This window comes from Ovis aries, chromosome 18 (assembly GCF_016772045.2).
Source record: "Ovis aries strain OAR_USU_Benz2616 breed Rambouillet chromosome 18, ARS-UI_Ramb_v3.0, whole genome shotgun sequence".
NCBI lineage: Eukaryota > Metazoa > Chordata > Mammalia > Artiodactyla > Bovidae > Ovis > Ovis aries.
The window spans coordinates 54,562,970-54,584,263 of NC_056071.1; the positions used below are offsets into that span (position 1 = coordinate 54,562,970).

General features: G+C 37.5%; 1 protein-coding gene across 5 annotated transcripts in view; it reads right to left on the minus strand.

Moving 5' to 3' along the window:
* Nucleotides 1–399: 399 nt before the first annotated feature.
* ATXN3 (ataxin 3) overlaps nt 400–21,294 on the minus strand; it is a 38,301-nt gene continuing 17,406 nt past the window's right edge. For 3 of the 5 annotated variants that reach the window (XM_060401381.1, XM_012098272.5, XM_042234962.2), the window contains 5 exons: nt 19,991–20,123; nt 19,480–19,646; nt 17,773–17,869; nt 9,796–9,896; nt 400–4,569 (listed from right to left, as the gene is read on the minus strand). In XM_060401381.1, the coding sequence (XP_060257364.1) occupies nt 4,475–4,569; nt 9,796–9,896; nt 17,773–17,869; nt 19,480–19,646; nt 19,991–20,123 (593 nt within the window). In that variant the 3' untranslated portion in view covers nt 400–4,474. 5 annotated transcript variants of the gene reach the window in all.

A 21,294-nucleotide genomic window follows, 5' to 3' on the forward strand; every position in this document is an offset into this window, starting at 1 on the left:
AACTGTTACTAGTATGCTTTGTTTGGCTCTCAGGGTGGAAAAAAAAAAAAATCAAGCCAACATTTAAAAATCAGATTTCAAATAAAAATATGGAATTCTTAGCCTCTCAGAAAAAATCAGAGGATCCAGAACAATGGTCCCTCTGGTACCCGTTAGTTGGAACAGAGTTATCAGTGGGCCGTAGCCAGCTTCATTTATCACCACGTCCATAAAATAATGCTTCTCACATTCACTCTGTGTGGGAATCTCCCAGGGATCTTGGTAAAAATGCAGGTTCTGTTTCTGTAGGTGGGAGTGTGGCCTGAAACTTAGCATTTCTGAAAAGCTCTCAGTGGTGTAAATGCTCCAACCACACTTTGAAGGCAAAGCTACGAATTTAACAATAAATACAAATGGAAGTAAAAAAAAGCAAACATTATCTTTATTTAATAATTTTTGATATTTAAAGTACAACTCATCAAACATCCACATTAACAACAGTATCCTCAGTGTTCAACAGTGCTTTGGAAGCCCGGCTTTTCTAAGGACCAGACAGGAAGGCCTGTGTGTGTATTAACGGCAAGACAACTCAGAGAGGACAGCACACACAACAGGGCTGCAGAGCTGGGTCCTGAGCAAATGGCACTGCCACAGTGCACCTGTGTCGTGGCCAAAAGGATGCCTTTAATTCTTTACTTGAATTTCAAAGGTTACTTATACAGAACAGTAACTTTTAAAAATGCATTCCTACTAGTCCAGTGTTGTAGAAATTAGGTAATCACATTCAAATGTATGTTTTCCTCCTTAAAAAATTCCTGAAAATATTCACTTTTGAACTATGCAAGAGAATCCATGGTCTTAAACATTTATTGACATACTATGATAACTAAACATGCCAATTGCAATAATTTAGATGTGGTTAGTAGCATTAATTTTTGAAAATGCCAGACTATTTTGCAAAAAAAAATTAAAATAGCAGACATTTTCTTGAAAAAAAAAATCAAAATTCAAGAATTAAACAACCATGTCAATAATATTTTCATTCATGAAAGCAAAATGAAACAAAAATATTTTCTGTATTTAAAAAAGAACACAAGTTCATTCATTTCTTTAACAAAAGATGCTGGTTACAAAGGGACCAGAAATGAAGCAAAGTTTTTATTTTGAAAATATGAAAAATTACTTATACTGCTGAAATAAATAATCCAATCTGATTTTTCTTAATTAAGATCACATCTGTAATATCTCCATACTTGTCAGGGCCCAGCTGCAACAATTAACTTTGAAAGTAGTGGCCATAGGTCCCTCCAATTGCAGACAAAGTTTCTAATAGAAGTCATCAATATTAATGATTGAATCCTCTTAAGAATTTAAAACATTAAGATTTGTTTTTCAATCTAAGGAATTTCAAGTATTATCATTACATTTTTGCTTGTGCACTGAGAACCAATCTTTTTTGCATTTGCACACCTCCAAATGGGCCAACTTTAAGACATTTAGTAAATCTTGGCACTAGTGTGATACTATTTAAAACCAGTATCAAACATGCAGACATTGGAAATGTCTTAGGCTCTTACTGGCATAAAATTTACTTTATTTGACTTAACATCAAATGAAACAATGTGGAGTATGGGTAGTTTTGCTCCTCAACTAGTTTGGAGTTTTTCTTCATTAACTATGGCATGAATAAAGCCTCAATTAAGAAAAATTAAGTTTTAAAGAAAGAAAGCACCTTAAATATTCTGTGAATTGTAAATTATTTGGCCAAGATCTTAGAGGTGAAATACAGTTTACCTGCAGCAGCCTTTCAAACTACTTGCATTACTGAAATATTTGTATGTTAATTACGGTAAAAATGTTTAATGATGGTTTAGATTAGATATTAACTACTCTGAATTTCTGAAACATAAATAACTACTTATTAAATCCATGACATCTATCAGTGTGAAAGTGTTATTTCCAAAGCTTGTTTAAACTTCACTTATAACACTAGCATTGCCATGGTACTTACTTTATCCCAGTAATACAAATTATACATTAGAAAAATGATACCAATAGTTTAAATATTAAACATTAAGGTGTTCCCAATTGGTAAAACAAAATGGAAATCTTTCTATAAATAAAAGTTGTTAGCAGGACAGTTACAGTGAATTTCATTGTTTCTGACTTGCAGGTGGTTTAAAGTAAACCGTACTACGTGTGTAAACTATAACTTTGTGTAACTTAAAAATTTTCTTACTGTGGTTATGAGTATTGGCATCTTTACATACTAGCCAATCAATTAAGAAATGGAATCTAAATGTTCAATAATATTTATGTCAATCCACACAAAATGGCAGTTTACTAGTGATTCTGAGTCTGCCTGCCAAATGTAACAATTTCACAACAAACTAAACACATTCAAATATATCCAGTGTGTGCTCAGCCCTGCTTTAAAAAAATACCCTAACGAAAGAAGGTCAACATCCTATATTCCTTTAAGTGCTTTAGCAAGGGTGTGTAATATAAGAACTTCATAAACTTTCAAGGTTAAAACTTTTTAAAGTATATTCGCTTTTTCACTTTTGTATCAAGTAGTTCATCAATTCAAATATAAGAATTAATGTTTTTCTTTTTTTCAATGAGAAAAGATACAGGTCAAATATCCATGGAAAATATGACTAGCATACTTGGGTTAACTACAGAAATGTCCAGTCTTAAAATATTTTGGTTTGTAAATCTCAGGGAGTAGTACCAAACTCCAACATCCCTTGCACTTCTAAAAGTTTATAATTCTTCTGAAACATTTTCAATTGTCAAAAGAAAACTTTAGATTTTAAAATAAAACTGTCTAACTTTATGTAAGGGGAACTTCATAAAACTTAACTTGGCACAAAATAATGACTTAAAAAGTCTGTCTCTATCCAAGTAAAAGCTATTTCATAATCATAAATAAAAGGTATTTTCTCATCTCTTTTCAGTTAGCAATAAATCCTACATCAAAAAATTCCCTGATAAAATGTGTGTAGCCATACACCAGGGTATGGCAACATATCATACTTTAATTTTCTAAGTTGTCAGATGAAATTTCTTCTTAAATTTTAGCTAATGAACAATTCAACATTCAAAAGGGCTTCAAAGGGGGATGGAGAATGAGGGAAGGGGAGAATCTAAAAGGCCCATTTCAGAGAGACATGGTTAATTTTCACGAAAATCATCCCACTGCAATGACCCAGCAAGACTCTCTGCATCCCAATTAAAGAATGTTTATCAAAACTAAAGACTTTCTTATTTACAAATCCATTCAGTACTGTGCCTTCTGTAATTCGAAGCTATTTAAACATGATGCAAGTGTCAAGTCATAGTACAAATTTCAATGCAGTTTTGTTGGTAAATTTTCATGTTCTAAACGGTTATCTCTGGCAAGCTCTCTCTACTTATGAAAAGATGTACAGCAGAAGCAGACATCCACACTTCCTAACTCAACTGTAAACAGCTCCAGTCACAAGAGGAAAAATGAAATGAAACTGCTACTAAAACTGAAGGCCAAATTTCATCTATCACACATTCACAGTGGGCACTGCATGTTGTTTTCCATACACTGTATGCAACAGAAGGAAACTTGCACACCATGCTCCTCCTATTTTTCTCAATTTCAAAAGAAAAGGAAATAACAGGGTGCAGGAAAGAGGGTTACAACACAGCCTTAAAGTTCTGACATAACTGAGGAGAGAGCCACAAAGCCTCTGACAACGGATGTGCTCACACGTGACAGTTCTCTTTTACTCTCAAATACTTGTGTAGAGCTGATTTCAGAGTACAGGAATGCACTGGAGTCATGAAATAATGATCCCTTCTCAGAGGGCTTAAAAACCTCAAGAAACATTACCGTCTTTCAACAGAGTAGTAGAAAATAATGAAAACCAGGTAACAGGGAAACTGTGATCAGAGAAAATAAAGATGAGAAACCACCCAAGTGCATGATACAGTCAGAAGGAAAACAGCTTATCCTGGAACTGCTGCTATTATCAAAACGGAGAATACACTGTCCTACAAGGTTAATTTGGTTAAAGAGAAATAAGAGCAACTCTTAGATGATAAAAGTGAGCCAGATTCACTATGCAGAAGGGAGGAAAAGAAGACAAAGTGTGTGGGGAAAGTTCTGTGGCCAGAGCTAGTTATAATTAGTTGGTCTGCAAAAAGATCCAAGAAAAATGCCCTAATTTTAGATATGTTAGATATTGCACACTCAAGAAAGAAAAAAGAACATTTAGAAAACTCTTTTAAATTTCTTTAATTGCTGAATGCCTCTTTGGCTAGTGTTTGGAGGATCATTTTTTAGGCCTAAAACTGATGTATTTTTCCACCTTATTATTGTTTTGTTTGCAAACCACCTAAGCCTTTTTTCCTCTGTTGAAAATTGTTCTCTTTGACACATTACCAAAATGGACCCTATGCTGTAATCACACAGGACAATATTGGAAAGACTGAATATCTAAATGATTTGTGAAAGGTATTACTTTTTTCCTTCTGTTTTGAGATTACTTCTAACAGTTTCTAAAGACATGGTCACAGCTGCCTGAAGCATGTCTTCTTCACTCATAGAATCACCTGTTGGGGATAAAACACACATTCCTTAGAAAGTTCTGGAAAATTTCCAAAGTCATCAAAAGGTAAGTGCTCAGAAACTATTTACTTGACTACTATAGTTTCTTTCCTTTTTTTTGATTCTGAAAGTTTACAGACAGTAAAATCCACTCTTTGACAGTTCCTCAAGTTTTGACAAATACCAAGTGGTATAACCATCACCACCACCCAGATACAGACAGAACCATTCCATGCACCCAAATATTCCCTCATGCTGTCTTTGCAGTCAGTCCCAATCCCTAGGTTTAGGCAACCACTGACATGTTTTTTGCCCTACAGTTCTGCCTTTTCCTGCATGTCAACACAAATGGAATCATGCATTGTGTATGTAACCTTTGAATATGGCATCTTAAACAAAAGCATTATGCTAAGGGAAAGAAAATTTAACTTTGTGTCTGTCAATGATACATACATACCTGAAAAGTTTGTTTTGATAAATAATTATTTATGCACAGGAAGGTGCAAAGATAGTTCAAAGAGGTCCTGTGTACACTGGCTAAATTTCACCTAATAATTAAATCTTACGTAACTTCAGCTCAAACCTAAATCTGAATACTGACATTGGTATTTACAATGTTGTGCGTAGTTCTATGGTATTTTTTTGTATGTGAAGATCTGTGTAACCACCACCATCAACACCACCACAGTCCAGACTGAGAACCACCAAAATCTCCCTCCTGCCATCCCTGTTTGTCCACACTCACTTCTCTTCCCTGTCCCTCCGACATTCCTTTACTACAGGCAACTGCTAATTTGCTTTCCATCTCTATCAATTTGTCATTTTTAGAATGTTACACACTTAGAATCCTACAGTGTGAGATCTTTTGAGATTTATTTTTTTGTACTCAGCATAATGCCCTTGAAATATATCTAAGCTGCTGCATGTATCCGCAACTAGTTTCTTTTTTAAAAAAAGTTAAAAAAAAATTTTTTTTTAATTCTTTTCACCACACCACATGCCATGCAGGATCTCAGTTCCCTGACCAATGACCTAACCTGTGCCCCTAGGAGTGGAAGCACAGAAGTCTTAACCACTGAACCAGCAGGGAAGTTCCTGGTTTCTTTTTAATACTGAGATGTATCCGTGGGATGGATGTACCGCAGTTGCTTTAGCCATTTACCTACTGTAGCACACTTGTTTTTTCCAGTTTTTATCATGACAAAGATGCTATGAACATTCAAGTACAGGTTTTTGCATGGATAGAACTTTTAATTTCTCTAGGATTAAATGGGAATATAACTGATGGCTGTATTGTCACTGTATATTCAGGTTTTATAGAAATTACCAAATTATTTTCCAGAGTGGCTGCACCAGTTCAAATGAAAGTTAAAAATCTTACCTCCCTCTACTTTCCTCTGATTACAATTGCCTTAAGTATTTCCTATAATTTACAGTAAAAACCAAATCAGTTATAATTCTTCCTGCATTCATAAAATATAATTTAGAAAACTGAAAAGGAGAGGCAAGTCTATTGTGTTTACACATATTTTTTTTCCTCCTACTGTTCTTTTTAAGTATTTATTTATTTGACTATGCTATGTTTTAGTTGCAGCATGCAGGATCTTTTTGTGTGTGTGTGTGTGCGTTGTGTGCGGCACAGGGGTTATCTTTTACTTGCAGCATGGAAACTCTTAGTTGTGGCAGGTGGGATACAGTCCCCCATTGTTGTTCAGTCACTCAGTCGTGTCCGACTCTGCCATGCCATGGATTGCACCACCCCAGGCTTCCCTGTCCTTCACTATCTCCTGGAGTCCAGTCAAACTCATGCCCAATGAGTCAGTGAGGCCATCCAACCATCTCATTCTCTGTCATCCTCTATTCTTTCTGCCTTCAAACTTTCTCAGCACCAGGGTCTTCTCCAGTCAGTCAGCTCTTCACATCAAGTGGCCAAAGTACTGGAGCTTCAGCTTCAACATCCGTCCTTCCAATGAATATTCAGGGTTGATTTCCTTTAGGATGGACTGGTTGGATTTCTTTGTTGTACAAGGGACTCGCAAGAGTCTTCTTCAACACCACAGTTCGAAGGCATCAATTCTTCAGTGCTCAGCCTTTTTTATTGTCCAGTTATCACATCTATACATGACTACTGAAAAAATCATAGCTTTGATTATACAGACCTTTGTAAGCAAAGTAATATCTCTACTTTTTAATACACTGTCTAGGTTTTTTTTTAGTTGGAGGATAATTACAATATTGTGGTGGTTTTTGCCACACATCGACATGAACAGGGATGGGTGCACACGTGTCCCCTCGTCCTGAACCCCTCTCTGACATCCCTCCCCATCCCATCCCTCTGGGTTGTCCCAGAGCACCAGTTTTGAGTGCCCTGCTTCCTGCATCGAACTTGCACTGGTCATCTATTTTCACCTATGGTAATATACATACTTCAATGCTGTTCTCTCAAAATCACCCCACTCTCACCTTCTCCCACATAGTCCAAAAGTCTGTTCTTTACATGTGTCTCTTTCACTGCCTTGTATATAGGATTGTCATTACTGTCTTTCTAAATTCCATATATATGCATTAATATACTGTACTGGTGTTTCTCTTTCTGACTTACTTCACTCTGTATAATAGGCTCCAGTTTCACCCAACTCATTAGAACTGACTCAAATGCACTTTTTTTATAGCTGAGTAACATCCCATTGTGTATATGTACCTCAACTTCCTTATCCGTTCGTCTGCCGATGGACATCTAGGTTGCTTTCATGTTCTAGCTATTGTAAACAGTGCTGCAATGAACACTGGGGTATATGTGTCTCTTTCAATTCTGGTTTCCTCATTGTGTATGCCTAGCACTGGGATTGCTGGGTCATATGGCAGTTCTATTTCCAGGTTTTTAAGGGAATATTCATATTGTTCTCCTGGAGAAGGCAATGGCACCCCACTCCAGTATTCTTGCCTGGAAAATTCCATGGATGGAGGAGCCTGGTAGGCTGCAGTCCATGGGGTCACAAAGAGTCGGACACAACAGTGACTTCACTTTCACTTTTCAGTTTCATGCATTAGAGAAGGAAATGGCGAACCACTCCAGTGTTCTTGCCTGGAGAATCCCAGGGATGGGGAGCCTGGTGGGCTGCCGTCTATGGGGTTGCACAGAGTCAGACACGACTGAAGTGACTTAGCATACTGTTCTCCATAGTAGGTGTACCAGTTTGCATTCCCACCAAGAGTGTAAGAGGGTTCCCTTTTCTCCACAACCTCCTCAGTATTTATCATTTGTTGACTTTTTAATGGTAGCCATTCTGACTGGCATGAGATGGTACACTATGGTTTTGATTTGCATTTCTCTGATAATGAGTGATGTTGAGCATCTTTTTATGTTTTTTTTAGCCCTCTGTATGTCTTCTTTGGAGAAATGTCTGCTTAGTTCTTTGGCCCACTTTTTGATTGGGTCGTTCGTTTTTCTAGTATTGAGCTGCATGGGCTGCTTGTACATTTTTGAGATTAATTCTTTGTCAGTTGTTTTGTTTGCTATTATTTTCTCCCATTCTGAAGGCCCCCTTTTCACCTTGCTTATAGTTTCCTTAGTTGTGCAAAAGCTTTCAGTTTAATTAGGTCCCATTTGTTTATTTTTGTTTTTATTTCCATTCCTCTGGAAGGTGGGTAATAGAGTATCTTGCTGTGATTTATGTCAGATAGTGTTCTGCCTATGTTTCCCTCTAGGAGTTTTATAGTTTCCAGCCTTACATTTAGATCTTTATTCATTCTGAGTTTATCTTTGTGTGCGGTGTTAGAAAGTGTTCTAGTTTCAGTCTTTCACAGGTGGTTGACCAGTTTTCCCAGCACCACTTGTTGAAGAGATTGTCTTTTCTCCATTGTATATTTTTGCCTCCTTATAGGTTTCTCAGGAGACAAGTAATGTGATCTGGTATCCCCATCTTTTTAATACTTTTCCACAATTTGCTGTGATCCCCACAGTCAAAGACTTTAGCATAGTCAATCAAGCAGATGTTTTTCTGGAATTTCCTTGCTTTGTCTATGATCAATGACTCCACAGAGTAGGCTTTTCTTGGGGCAAAAAGAAAATTGAGGCTACTAACCACTCTGTCTTTCTCTGGTCCTGAGCTTCCCAACCAGTCTGTCTTCTCTCTGCCTTTCAGATTCTGCTTATATTTGCTTTACACAAAAGCCCAGGGTTGTTAGCTGTACTTAGCAGAATGTGTAAGAAAAAGTACCAGTTCATTCCTTTTTATTGCTAATAGTAGTCCTTTGTTTGGATCTAACAGTTTCTGTGTCTATTCATCTGAAGAACCACCTTTAAGCAGCTTCCTGTTTGGGGCTATTATGAACAAATCAGCTAGAGCATTCACAGTAAGTTTTCGTGTGAATCTAATTTTCTTTTCTCTTGGTTAGAAACTAGGAGTTGGACTACTGGATTCCACGGTTAAGTGTACATTTAAGTTTGTAAGAAAATACTAAACTGTTTTCCAGAATTGTTGTACCATTTTACACTCCTACTAACAATGTATGAGAGTCCCAGTTGCTCTGATTCTTGCCTGCATTTGGTATTGTCAATTTAATTACTTTCTTAAGTCTTTCTTGTACGTGTGTAATGGCATCTCTTTGTGGGTTTGGTTTGCATTTCCCTAGTGACTAGTGATGTTGAGCATATGCCCAATTTTCATCCATATACCTGGTAAAGTGTTCAAATCCTTTGCCCATCTTTTTGAGTTATTTTCTTAGTTTTGAGAGTTCTTTTCATGTCCTACTTACAAGTTCTTTGTTGGATAGTTTCTTTTGCACTCAGTTTCTACCACCAATAACTGGCCAACATTCAAGACCTATTTATTAAACCAAGTCTAATAAGTAATTCTAGACTTCTGTGTTGTAATGCAGACTACACTCAAGTGTTTTCAGTTTTCCAAGTAGTAAAATGAACTTATTTTCCACCTACTATTATTCATTATCTTTGAGAAACTTTTGGAAAATGTACCAATTACGGTGACATTGCAAGTACTATTTATAATTTTAAAGCAAAACATTCATTGAGTGTTTTAAGGACACAAGTACATTAAGGAATTAGCCTGCTCCTTAATCCAAGAAAGTTTAGTAGGTCACAAATTCATTCAAGAATTTCAGTATAATAAAGAGAGGAGAAAAAGCCTACAAAGCCAAAAATCACATGGAGGCTGTGTGTCAAAGAGAGCATGCAGGTAAGAAACGTGATGTATGGTCAGGAGGCGTACCTAGATCCCTGTCAGGTGCTTCAGAACTTGTGCTCGACTTTTCACACAGATGTGTAAGCTGTCCTGGCAGAGCTTGTTGCTGCTGCTGCTGCTGCTGCTGCCTGAAACATTCAAGAGCGAAAGTACATTCAAAAAACAAAACCCAAGAATAAACATGCCATGAGAAAAACCATTCCCATGGAAAATAAATGGTTCCACGAAACAAAAGTGTCACTGGCTTGAACACCCCAGAAGAAGGCAAGAGCAATCATTCTGACAGAAAACAAACTTGTGATTACCAAAGGGTAGAGCAGGGGGAGAATAAATGAGTTTGGGATTAATAGATATATACTACTATATATAAAATATATAATAAGGTCCTACTGTATAGCATAGGGAACTATATTCAATACCTTACAATAACATATAATGGAAAAGAATCTGAAAAAGAGTATACATATATACATATATCTCAACAATTTTGCTGTACACCTGAAATTAACACATTGTAAATCAACTACACTTCAATTTTTTAAAGAAAGAGCAATCAGTCTGACATAAATTACTGAAAAGCATCACAGTGCTGATCCTAGGAAACCTAGATAGAAAATTCAAATTTATCAGACAAATTAACAGGTAGGTATTTTCACCATAAAAATAACACATTGTACGAATAGAGTCACTGTTTGAATGCAAATGTGTTGGTTTACAGGTCCTTAATATTGTTGGAAGTCACTGAAAATAAGCACCTTTGAAAAGATAAAGCATCTCAAATTACGGGCTGATTAAAATGATCCTTCCATGGCTGGCTCCTTCCTGTCAATCGTATCTAGGCTTCAGTATCTCCTCAGAGGCTTCCCTGGTGACTCTGATGGTGAAGTCTGCCTTGCCAATGCAGGAGACCCAGATGTGATACCCAGGTCAGGAAGAGCCCTTGAAGGAGGAAATGGCAACCCACTCCAGTATTCTTGCCTGGTGAGTCCCATGGACACAGGATATTTCCTGACTGTTCGAGCTAAAGCAGCCACCTGCCATTCGCACACTCTCATTTAATTTTCAGTATAAACTAGCATCATCTGATATTCTTTTGCCTGTCTCCCTCTGTAGAATCATAAACTAATGAGAGCGCAAAGCTGATCCTGCTTGTTTCTCCAGTACCTAAACCTGTGCTTGTCACCAAATACTTTATGAATGAAAGAAATGAAAACAACTATTTAAACTGCATTATCAAGTTTCAGTAATACCTGCTGCATTAAAGTAAATTCTCCCTGTATTTTTTTTCAAAAGGAAAATCCATGTCATAACAATTCACACATTAAAACGTTTAAACATGATGGTTATGATGTAAATAGGTAGGACAGTATCCTTATACTCAGAAAATATACTTATGCTTTGAGAAATATAATGGGAAATTGTAAGTTATTGTAAAGTGGTTCAGAAAGATCAAAAATTGGGAAATCTAGGTGGAGGGTATAAGGAACTCTGAACTATTTCTGCTTTTACATCAATTTAAAATTACTTCATATATATACATATGTATATGCTAAAAATTAAAGAAAAACTTATAAACAGCTGACAATCTAAGCAAGAAGCTATATAGCTTTCAAAAAAACGCATAAAAGGATTTTTAAAGGAAGCAGAATTTTTTTTAATGAATACAAAATTATTTAATGGAGTAATGAATGATACTTTGTTTTTTTAATCAACCTCACCCTCTAAGGTATTTCTTTTTTTTTTTTTACTGTTTAAAAAAAATTTTTTTTATTGAAAGTTAATTGCTTCACAGAATTTTGTTGTTTTCTGTCAAACCTCAACATGAATCAGCCATAGGTATATATATATCCCCTCCCTTTTGAACCTCCCTCCCATCTCCTTCCCCATTCCACCCCTCTAGGTTGATACACAGCCCCTATTTGAGTTTCCTGAGCCATAAAGCAAATTCCTGTTGGCTGTCTATTTTACATATGGTAATGTAAGTTTCCATGTTACTCTCTCCATACATCTCACCCTCTCTTCCCCTCTCCCCGTGTCCATAAGTCTATTCTCTATGTCTGTTTCTCCACTGCTATCCTGTAAATTCTTCAGAACCATTTTTCTAGATTCCATATATGTGCGTTAGAATACGATATTTATCTTTCTTTCTGACTCACTTCACTCTGTATAATAGGTTTTAGGTTCATCTACCTAATCAGAACTGACTCAAATGCTTTTCTTTTTGTGGCTGAGTAATATTCCATTGTGTATATGTACCACAGCTTCTTTATCCATTCATCTGTCGATGGGCATCTAGGTTGCTTCCATGTTCTAGCTATTGTAAACAGCGCTGCAATGAACAATGAGATACATGTGTCTTTTTCAACTCTGGTTTCCTCAGGGTATATGCCTAGGAGTGGGATTGCTGGCTCATACGGTGGTTTTATTCCTAGTTTTTTAAGGAATCTCCATACTGTCTTCCATCATGGCTGTATCAATTTACATTCCCACCAATAGTGCAAGAGCATTCCCTTTTCTCCACACCCTCTCCAGCATTTATTGTTTGTAGACTTTTTGATGATGGCCATTCTGACTGATGTAAGGTGGTATCTCATGGTTATGATTTGCATTTCTCTAATAATAGTGATGTTGAGCATCTTTTCTTGTGTTTGTTAGCCATCTATATGTCTTCTTTGGAGAAATGTCTGTTTAGGTCTCTTTCCCACTTTTTGATTGGGTTGTTTTTCTGGTATTAAGTTGTATGAACTGCTTGTATATTTTGGAAATTAATCCTTTGTCAGTTGTTTCATTTGCTATTATTTTCTCTCATTCTGAGGGTGGTCTTACACCTTGCTTACAGTTTCCTTTGCTGTGCAAAAGCTTTTAAGTTTAATCAGGGCCCACTTGTTTACTTTTGTTTTTATTTCCATTACTCTAGGAGGTGGGTCATAGAGGATCTTGCCTTGATTTATGTCATACAGTGTTCTGCCTATGTTTTCCTGTAAGAGTTTTATAGTTTCTGGTCTTACATTTAGGTCTTTAATCCATTTTGACTTTATCTTTGTGTATGGTGTTAGGAAGTACTCTAATTTCATTCTTTTACATGTAGCTGTCCAGTTTTCCCAGCACCATTTATTGAAAAGGCTGTCTTTGACCCATTGTATATTCTTGCCTCCTTTGTCAAAAATAAGGTACCCATAGGTGCATGGGTTTATTTCTGGGCTTTCTATCTTGTTCCATTGGTCTATATTTCTATTTTTGCACCAGTACCATACTGTCTTGATGATTGTAGCTTTGTAGTATAATCTGAAGTCAGGAAGAAGCAGAATTTTTAAATGCCCAGTAACACAATAGGGCTTCCCTTGTAGCTCAGATGGTAAAGTATCCGCCTGCAATGCAGGAGACCTGGGTTCAATCCCTAGGTTGGGAAAATCCCCTGGAGAGGAAATGGCTACCCACTCCAGTATTCTTACTTGGAAAATCCCATGGACAGGGGGAGCCTGGTGGGCTACAGTCCACTGGGTCACAAAGAGTCAGACATGACTGCGCAACTAACACATACAACACTATAAAATAGAATAGAATAGCACTTTTTTCTAGGGCCCCTCTTAATCTTGTGTTTTAAATATAAGCAACGAGGCAAATTCAGCCAGTGGGACTTGCAGTTTTTCCCTGCTGGCCTCTGAGCCAGACACTGATGTCTGCACAGGTTCTGGGGAGCATGGCTAACAAAGGACACATAGGCAGTGGGCTCCCACAAGCATACTCTGATTCTGGAATGTGACACGAAAAAGACAGGCTGTGAGGTACAAGGAATTCCTGGGGCATCCTCTCCATGCCCTCCTCCCCCTCCATTCAAGAAAGTATTTCAGAATGCAAGGGAGTGATAGGTGAGAGAGTGCCTTTAGAGAGAGAACCTTCATTCTACTTCCAAGTGAGAAGTAAATCAACTGCCAGCCTTGAGAGTATTTTGACACCTTTCCTACGTGGGGACACTGTAAGATGGACCATGTTCAAACAGTAAATCAGCATCCTTCCCCTCTGTGCCTTCTAACATGCCTTCAGCATGAGAAAGGCTGGAAAACTGAAAACGACATGTCTTTGACTGTTTTCGAGCTAGGAGTCTGGCTACCAGTTAAACACATGCCTGAGACTTACACGGCAGAGGAGGTACTGTCATCTTCCTGCAGCTTTGGTGGGTCTCTGCTGGCAAGTAACGCCACGGAGACGCCAGTTCCACAATCCTGCTTCCTGGCAGCTGCAGTGGGGGCCAGACTGCAGGTTCCCATGTCTAAGCAACTGTGGTGGCAGCTTCTTGGTCTTAGGGTCACAGCTAAAGCAGTGTGTTCTTAAACTCGATATCCTGATTCCGCTTTGTCCAAAGGAGGCTTGAGAGGGAGGGGATATATGTATATTTACGGCTGATTCACATTGTTGTACAGCAGAAACCAACACAACACTGGAAAGCAATTATCCTCCAGTTAAACATTTTAAAAATCTCTGTTTTTTAAGCTGGACTCTGATAAACTACATCACACCACTGAAGTGGTAGTTCAAGTATTAGGTAATCAAAAAATCACAGTAACGCATGACTATGAAAACATTGGGTTTTCCTTGTGGCTCAGATGGTAAAGAATCTGCCTGCGATGCAGGAGATCCAAGTTCAATTCCTGGGTCGGGAAGATTCCCCTGGAGAAGGCAATGGCTCCCTTGTTTCTCTCCTGGTTAAGAACCACTTTTTTAGTGACAGAAAGAAAGAATCAGCATCATTTCAGAGTTATATCTGCAGAAGGCATTAATAATGCTAAGTGTATCTGTAGGCTACTTCACAGTTTACAAAACAGTTTTATATACATTGCCTCATTTGATGTTCATAACATGGGAGTTAAGGTTTTACAATGATATAGCTGATAAAGTAGAGTTTTGCTCAGGGTTCTATACATACCATGGATTTGGAGATTACCACTGGGAAAAAATATCACAGCTATGAAAGTATCAGCTAAGAACGCCTACTCATAAACTATAAATTTGTAACAGGTAGACTTTCAACAGTATTTTCACGCTTAATCCATGAACACTGTGGCTAGACTGTGGCTACTACATTAAGTATGAAGCTTCAAATACTCTACAGGAAAAAAAAAAAAAACACCTATAAATTTCAATGAGTAACAAATTAGCACCAGGGCATCTGGAAAAGATCAGAAGGAAGAAATGGCTCCACAGGCTTACAGCCAAGTTCTCCACAATACAAACTATTGTGACAAGGATCCATCTAGGTTTAATAATCAGAAATTCTAGTGAAAGGCAAAAATCAGTTTCTCAGCTCCTTCAATCATGAGTCCTACAAGATTCTGAACGCTAACTAAAGTTAAACAGCAACCCCAAGAAGTTAGGTCTTAACTCTTCTCAGCAACAACTAACTGTGTAAAACATTCTCTAGCTCTACTCAAGTTACCACTGGTATTTTCAAAGTCAAATTAGGAGGTAGGGGATAGGAAGCTGAAGCTGGAACCATCACTATACTTTCTTACCCAATCAACTAACCGCAATCAGAAAGGAGACTCAGACATTTTAAAAGGGCACAACATTGAATAAAACATCTGCATTAGTTATAGCTAGCATTCTGCTTGTTACAACTTACTTAGTCATTACGAAATGTTAGTTACTGCATTATCCTTTGTGCTATAAAAATTTTAATTTGCTGGAAGTTCTACATTTTTAATCCAAAAAATCTTAAAAACTTCTTTTAATAAAAGAGGGATTTGTTTTTATACTTTAAAGATGGTTTCCTTTTCTTGGATGTACTTGTGAATTGAACAGTTTCTCTAGAAAGTATGTTTATGTTTATTCTGGAAAAAACTACAGGCTCAAAAAAGCATGGCAGAGGTATCACTTGGAAACTGTTTTGGAGAGCAGTTTAGAAATCTTTACCAAGGCTTTAAAAATGTTCTTGTGCTTTAACTTAGTAATCTGAAATTTTCAGGATAATTAGAAGAAATGATGAGAGATGTGAGGCATAAAGTTAATACAAGGATTGCTCTTTGCATTATTAATTATAATAGCAAAAATCAATAGGTTCATAAATTGTGATACATACATTTTATAAACTACAGCACAGCCTCTTGCAAAAAATATTCACAATCATGGGAACATGTGATATACAATATATGTGCATTTCTGTGAGTAGAAGTGTGACTGTCAAAACAATATCATTAACAGTAGGATATTAATGGTAGGATTGTGTTTTTTTAGATTTAGGTATCTTATGATAAATTTATCATAAGATAAAATTTCCAAAATATTATTTTTTATCTAGTTAAACATTGAAAGCTGTTTTTATCACTGACTAGTTAGTTGATGATATTACAGAACAATTAATAATTATCATCTGATCTTTATTTCATTACTGTGTGAAAAAAATCACTTGGTGATATTAAGAACAAACCATGTATTTTAGCAGAGAAGGCAGGGGCAACCCACTCCAGTACTCTTGCCTGGAAAATCCCATGGATGGAGGAGCCTGGTGGGCTGTAGTCCATGGGGTCGCTAAGAGTCGGACACGACTGAGCCACATCACTCTCACTTTTCACTTTCATGCATTGGAGAAGGAAATGGCAACCTACTCCAGCGTTCTTGCCTGGAGAATCCCAGGGACGGTGGAGCCTGGTAGGCTGCCATCTATGGGGTTGCACAGAGTTGGACATGACTGAAGCGACTTAGCAGCAGCATGTACTTTAGAGACAGACATGAAAATCAATACAGATGAAATATTATGATTTAGATTTATTATAAAATAACCCCACCCTGTGGGGGGTGGGGGTGGGAATAAGAGTAAATAGCATGGGAGACAGGGGCATAAAAACCAAAATGGCCAATGTGCTGGTATTTGTTAAATGTGGGCAACAGAAAAATCAGGGTTCTTTATGCTAGTTTCTCTACTTGCACATAAATTTGAAGTTTATCATATTTTAAAAATAAAAAAGTTAATTTTAAAATTGTAAAGGGAGTGACAAGCACTAATAGCACTATTTTGAGATTTTTATACAGAATTAAATCCATTAATCTATCACTGAATAAAGACTAGAAACATCTCACATTAAGAGGATGTCAGTTGATCAGAACTTTCCTTCATATACTTCTGAGTTGTGACTTAAAAAAAAAACAGAAAACAAGGTAACTATTATCTTCATTACACCATCCAATGTAGAATGTGCCAACATTTTAGATACGGCTAAAGTACTACTAATTATGATGCGTAAGAGTCTTCCGAACTGCAGAGATGTTGAAATGTGAAAATATGTGCATCTTAGAATTGATAAAATATAGTAAATAACAGGCCAGACTCAGCCACTGCCTTAGTTCTCTGAGCGGGGATCAGAGGATCTGAATATCTATTCGAGATCTTCTGATGGTAAAATGGAGTTTTATCTTTAAAAAAGAGAAAAGAGGATGAAGACCTGTGAATGACTGTTACTGGCAAGGATAACGATATGGGTGAAATTTCTATTTTGAGAGCACTTATACAGCTAGGACAAACTTAGGTCCTAGGAGCTGATGGTTGAGATTTACGGTTACTCTCATGCGCCCCGATGCTGACGGGCCTGCGGCAGCCAACCCCCTCCATCCCCGGGTGTGGTAACGAGCAGAGTGGTTAAGCACCAGCTCTATTTGAGAGTGTGTTCTCCTATGATAAATGGTGTTTTTCCTATTAACTGACAGAACTTTGTAGGGTTAGTCAGGTAACCAGGAAGTATATTCAAAGGACCACAGGGCTTTGTTCTTGCCTTGATCCAATTCCATGTTTCTTTTGATGACTGAAATTTTACAAGGCTTCCTTCACCCTATTTCATGAAAATTTAATTAGTACTGAGGCAAAATTTTCTCCTAAAACCATATTTGATTTCAGTATTAGAGGGAATTCTAAATAAAATGAATGGTTAGGTCAAAGCTATATGGCTACAAATAGACAAAACGGCCAAGGTAAAGATAAAATCTGCAGTTTTAATATGGTACCAACTACTTTACTTTTCAAAGTAGGCTTCTCTTCTCTTCCGCAGCTCTTCTGAAGTAGGATGTGAACCCGATGTCTGTGGGATATCTTGACATCTGTTTCTGGAAGTACCTGAAAACCGAATAAAACACAACAAAAACCAGTTTTATTTACCACGTCACGACGTGTTTATACTTAGGTGAAGGAGCTTTCAAAAAGTTTTCTTCTCAAAACTACTCTGCACCATTCTGTAAATGTAAGAAAGGCTCTGAAAGGTTCAGGGAAAATCAGAATAAGGTAGTTCAACCGCACCTGTGTCCACTGCGGCCACGCCTACTATCAATCTGTGACACAGTGGACGTGAGGTAAGTTCAGTGGCCATCTGGCAGGAGAAACAACTAGCACCACACGTGCTTGCTCTCTACTTATTAGAAATGAATCTACACTTTTTAAAAATAAATAAATTTATTTATTTGGCTGCACTGAGTCAGCTACGGCACGTGGGATCTTCCTTGCACCATGGCGGATCTTTGCTTGAGGCACACAGACCCTCTAGTTGTAGCGCTTGCGGGCTTAGTTGCTCTGAGACATGTGGGATTTCAGTTCCTTGACCAAGGATCGAACCCATGGCCCCTGCTTTGCAAGAAGGATTCTTAACCAATGTACCACCAGGGAAGTCCCAGAAATCAATCTACACTTTTGAAGGCACAGAATTCCTAGAAGTAACTTAAAGTGGATGATTGTAAAATAAACCCACTCTGTATATTCCTTTATCTTCAAACATCTGGGTACTGACATAACTTAAGTATGTTTCTGTGTTCTTACTAAATTATTGCTCCAATCAGATTCTGTACAAATTGTAAAATAACGTGGGAAGAAGAGTAAAGGACACAAAAATGTCTAAAACTAATAAGGCTGTGTCTGTCCACCACTGGGCTAACCTAGCAGGACTCTGCTAATCCAAAATGGGCCTGTGCACCACACAGAGTACTCAGACGTGGCCAGGAGGCATGAGCAGTTCAGAATAAAATATAGCATAAAAAGGATAATTTTCATATTAACAGAAACTCAATTTTATTTAGATACTTAAGGAATTCAATTGATGTGTAATTTCATTAGAAAGTAGAAGGCAAATTCATATTAGACAAAAACAAAACAACCCCCAAAAAAGAAAACCCATTACACTTTTAAAGTAAGCCCCTTTGAGCAACGTCCTAGACATTTCCCTCTACTTGGATTCCCTGGGGTGGGAGTGGGTGGGGGAAGAGGTGTGGTGGGCTAAAAGAGTGAGCCCACCAAAGTGAGCTTAAGCCAAAAGTTCCACAGCCAGTAAGTTTTAGAGTTTTGTAAAATCAATTTATAGTCTCTGTCCAGACCTTCCTTCACAGCCATTATAATGCATTTAAATAGCTGGTCTTGGCAAGGGTCCACTGACCTCACAATGATTAGCTCCGTTTAGTACTGTGTTTGCACCATATTATAACCAAACTGAATGACCAGAAATGAAAATATAACTAGTCCTAATTTAACACAAGTCATAAAGTTATATGTATGTTATATGTATTAAACATTATATGTATTAAATAATATCTAAAAAAAACCAATAACTGATTATACATAGCTACTGCTTCTGTGACTGTCAAAGAACTTCTACCAACAGTATATTCATTTCCAGAAGAACTAAAAATGATCTAAATCAATTGCTTCAACAACAAATAAAGTAAGTGTTGGAATGTCCATACCTTGCATACTGAGCTGAATGGCCCTGCGGAGATCAGCCTCTTCATCTTCCATGTCAATTTCTTGGCGACTTAGTGCCAGAGCCCTCTGAAAGTCCTCCTCATCCTCGTCTAACACTCCTGTCCCATCATTTACTTCTAAGACGCGTTCTAGACCTGTTTTCTGGACTCTGAAGAATAAAAGCACAAATAATAACTGCAGACCATTCTTTTATTGTAATTATAACATAGAGACATTTATAAACCAAAGATTTTTATGTAAGTTGAAAACTTACACATTTTTTTTTGCAGATAACATCTAATAATACAAAGGTCCTATTGTGACATGAATTTGTGTTGGGAAGTATACTTAAATAATTCAGAGAGTTGATCCAAGGTTAAACCAATAAGCTACACTTAAACAGAAAGGTCTAAAAAAAAAACCCACCAAGAATAAAAGGACCACATCTTCATGTAAATTTAATTCTTGTAATGAAATACTATCATATACCCCACACTGCAGGCTCAGCTTTACCTCTGTTCTTTAAGTTGTGCTAATTCTTCTCCAATAAGTTTTGGTCGATGCATCTGTTGGACTCTGATCATCTGTAGAAGTTGGTCAGCTTCACAATCTGGCAGATCACCCTTAACAACAAATATAGAGTAACCTAAAAAAAAAGGCAAAAATTATCTACAACAGCTAGCAAGTGATTCAAAATGGACTGAAAATGATAGCAGACAGAGAGGCAGCACAACAGCGGGAAGACCACAAACCAGGGAGTGAGGAAGACCTGGATCCAAGAAATGGTTCTTACACTTACCAGTGGGGTGGTCTAGGACAAATTACTTAAGGTCTTTAAGCCTCACTTCCATATATATAAATTTCTTCAACTGGTCTTAGTTGGATCTTTCATTGTGGCACGTGGGCTTAGCTGCTCGGTGGCATGTGGGATCTTATTAATAGTTTCCCAACCAGGAATCAAACTCATGTCCCCTTCATTGCAAGGCAAATTCTTAACCACTGGACAACCAGGGAAGTCCCTCTAAACCTCTTCACCTGTAAAATGGGAATAGCCATCTCATAGAGTGACTATGAGAAGTATTTGAATCTGAAAAGGGCTCTAATTAAGTAAGAACAAGGAAACATACCTAATTTGTGCTTAATAATTTGTGCAGAATCTGACAGGGGCAATAATTAAGTATGAGGCTTCCCTGGTGGCTCAGTTAGTAAAGAATCTGCCTGCAATGTGGGAAACCTGGGTTCGATCCCTGGGTTGGGAAGATCCCCTGGAGAAGGGAACGACTACCCACTCCAGTATTCTGGCCTGGAGAATTCCACGGACTGTATAGTCCATGGGGTTGCAAAGAGTCGGACACGACTGAGCAACTTTCCTTTCACTTTTCATGGAAATATACTTAAAACATACTAAAACAGTGCTTGACCAAGTAGCTTACTTCCTAAGTGACAACAGAAAGGCAAGGAAAGGACTGAGGAAGAGCAAGGAGTGTATACTCAGACAGCCCGGGTTTTAGTGCCCTGGCTCTTCTGTTTCCTAACTGCCTCTGTTGATCACTTTACCCCTCTATGTCTTGATTTCTTCAACTGTTGAACAGATTATGCTGTACCTTCCGCAGAGTGCTATTTGAGGACATGATCAGAAGATGTGTGTAAAAATCTGCAATATGAGTAAAATGAGTTATCTATGGAAATAGCTGACCCTGACACACAGCCTTCCTAACTGAAAACAGGACCTGGAAAGCCAATACCCTAAATTCTAGTCAAGGTGCTGAAGATGTGGTTCATGTTTTGAAAAAATTACATTTGTCCAATGTAATTTT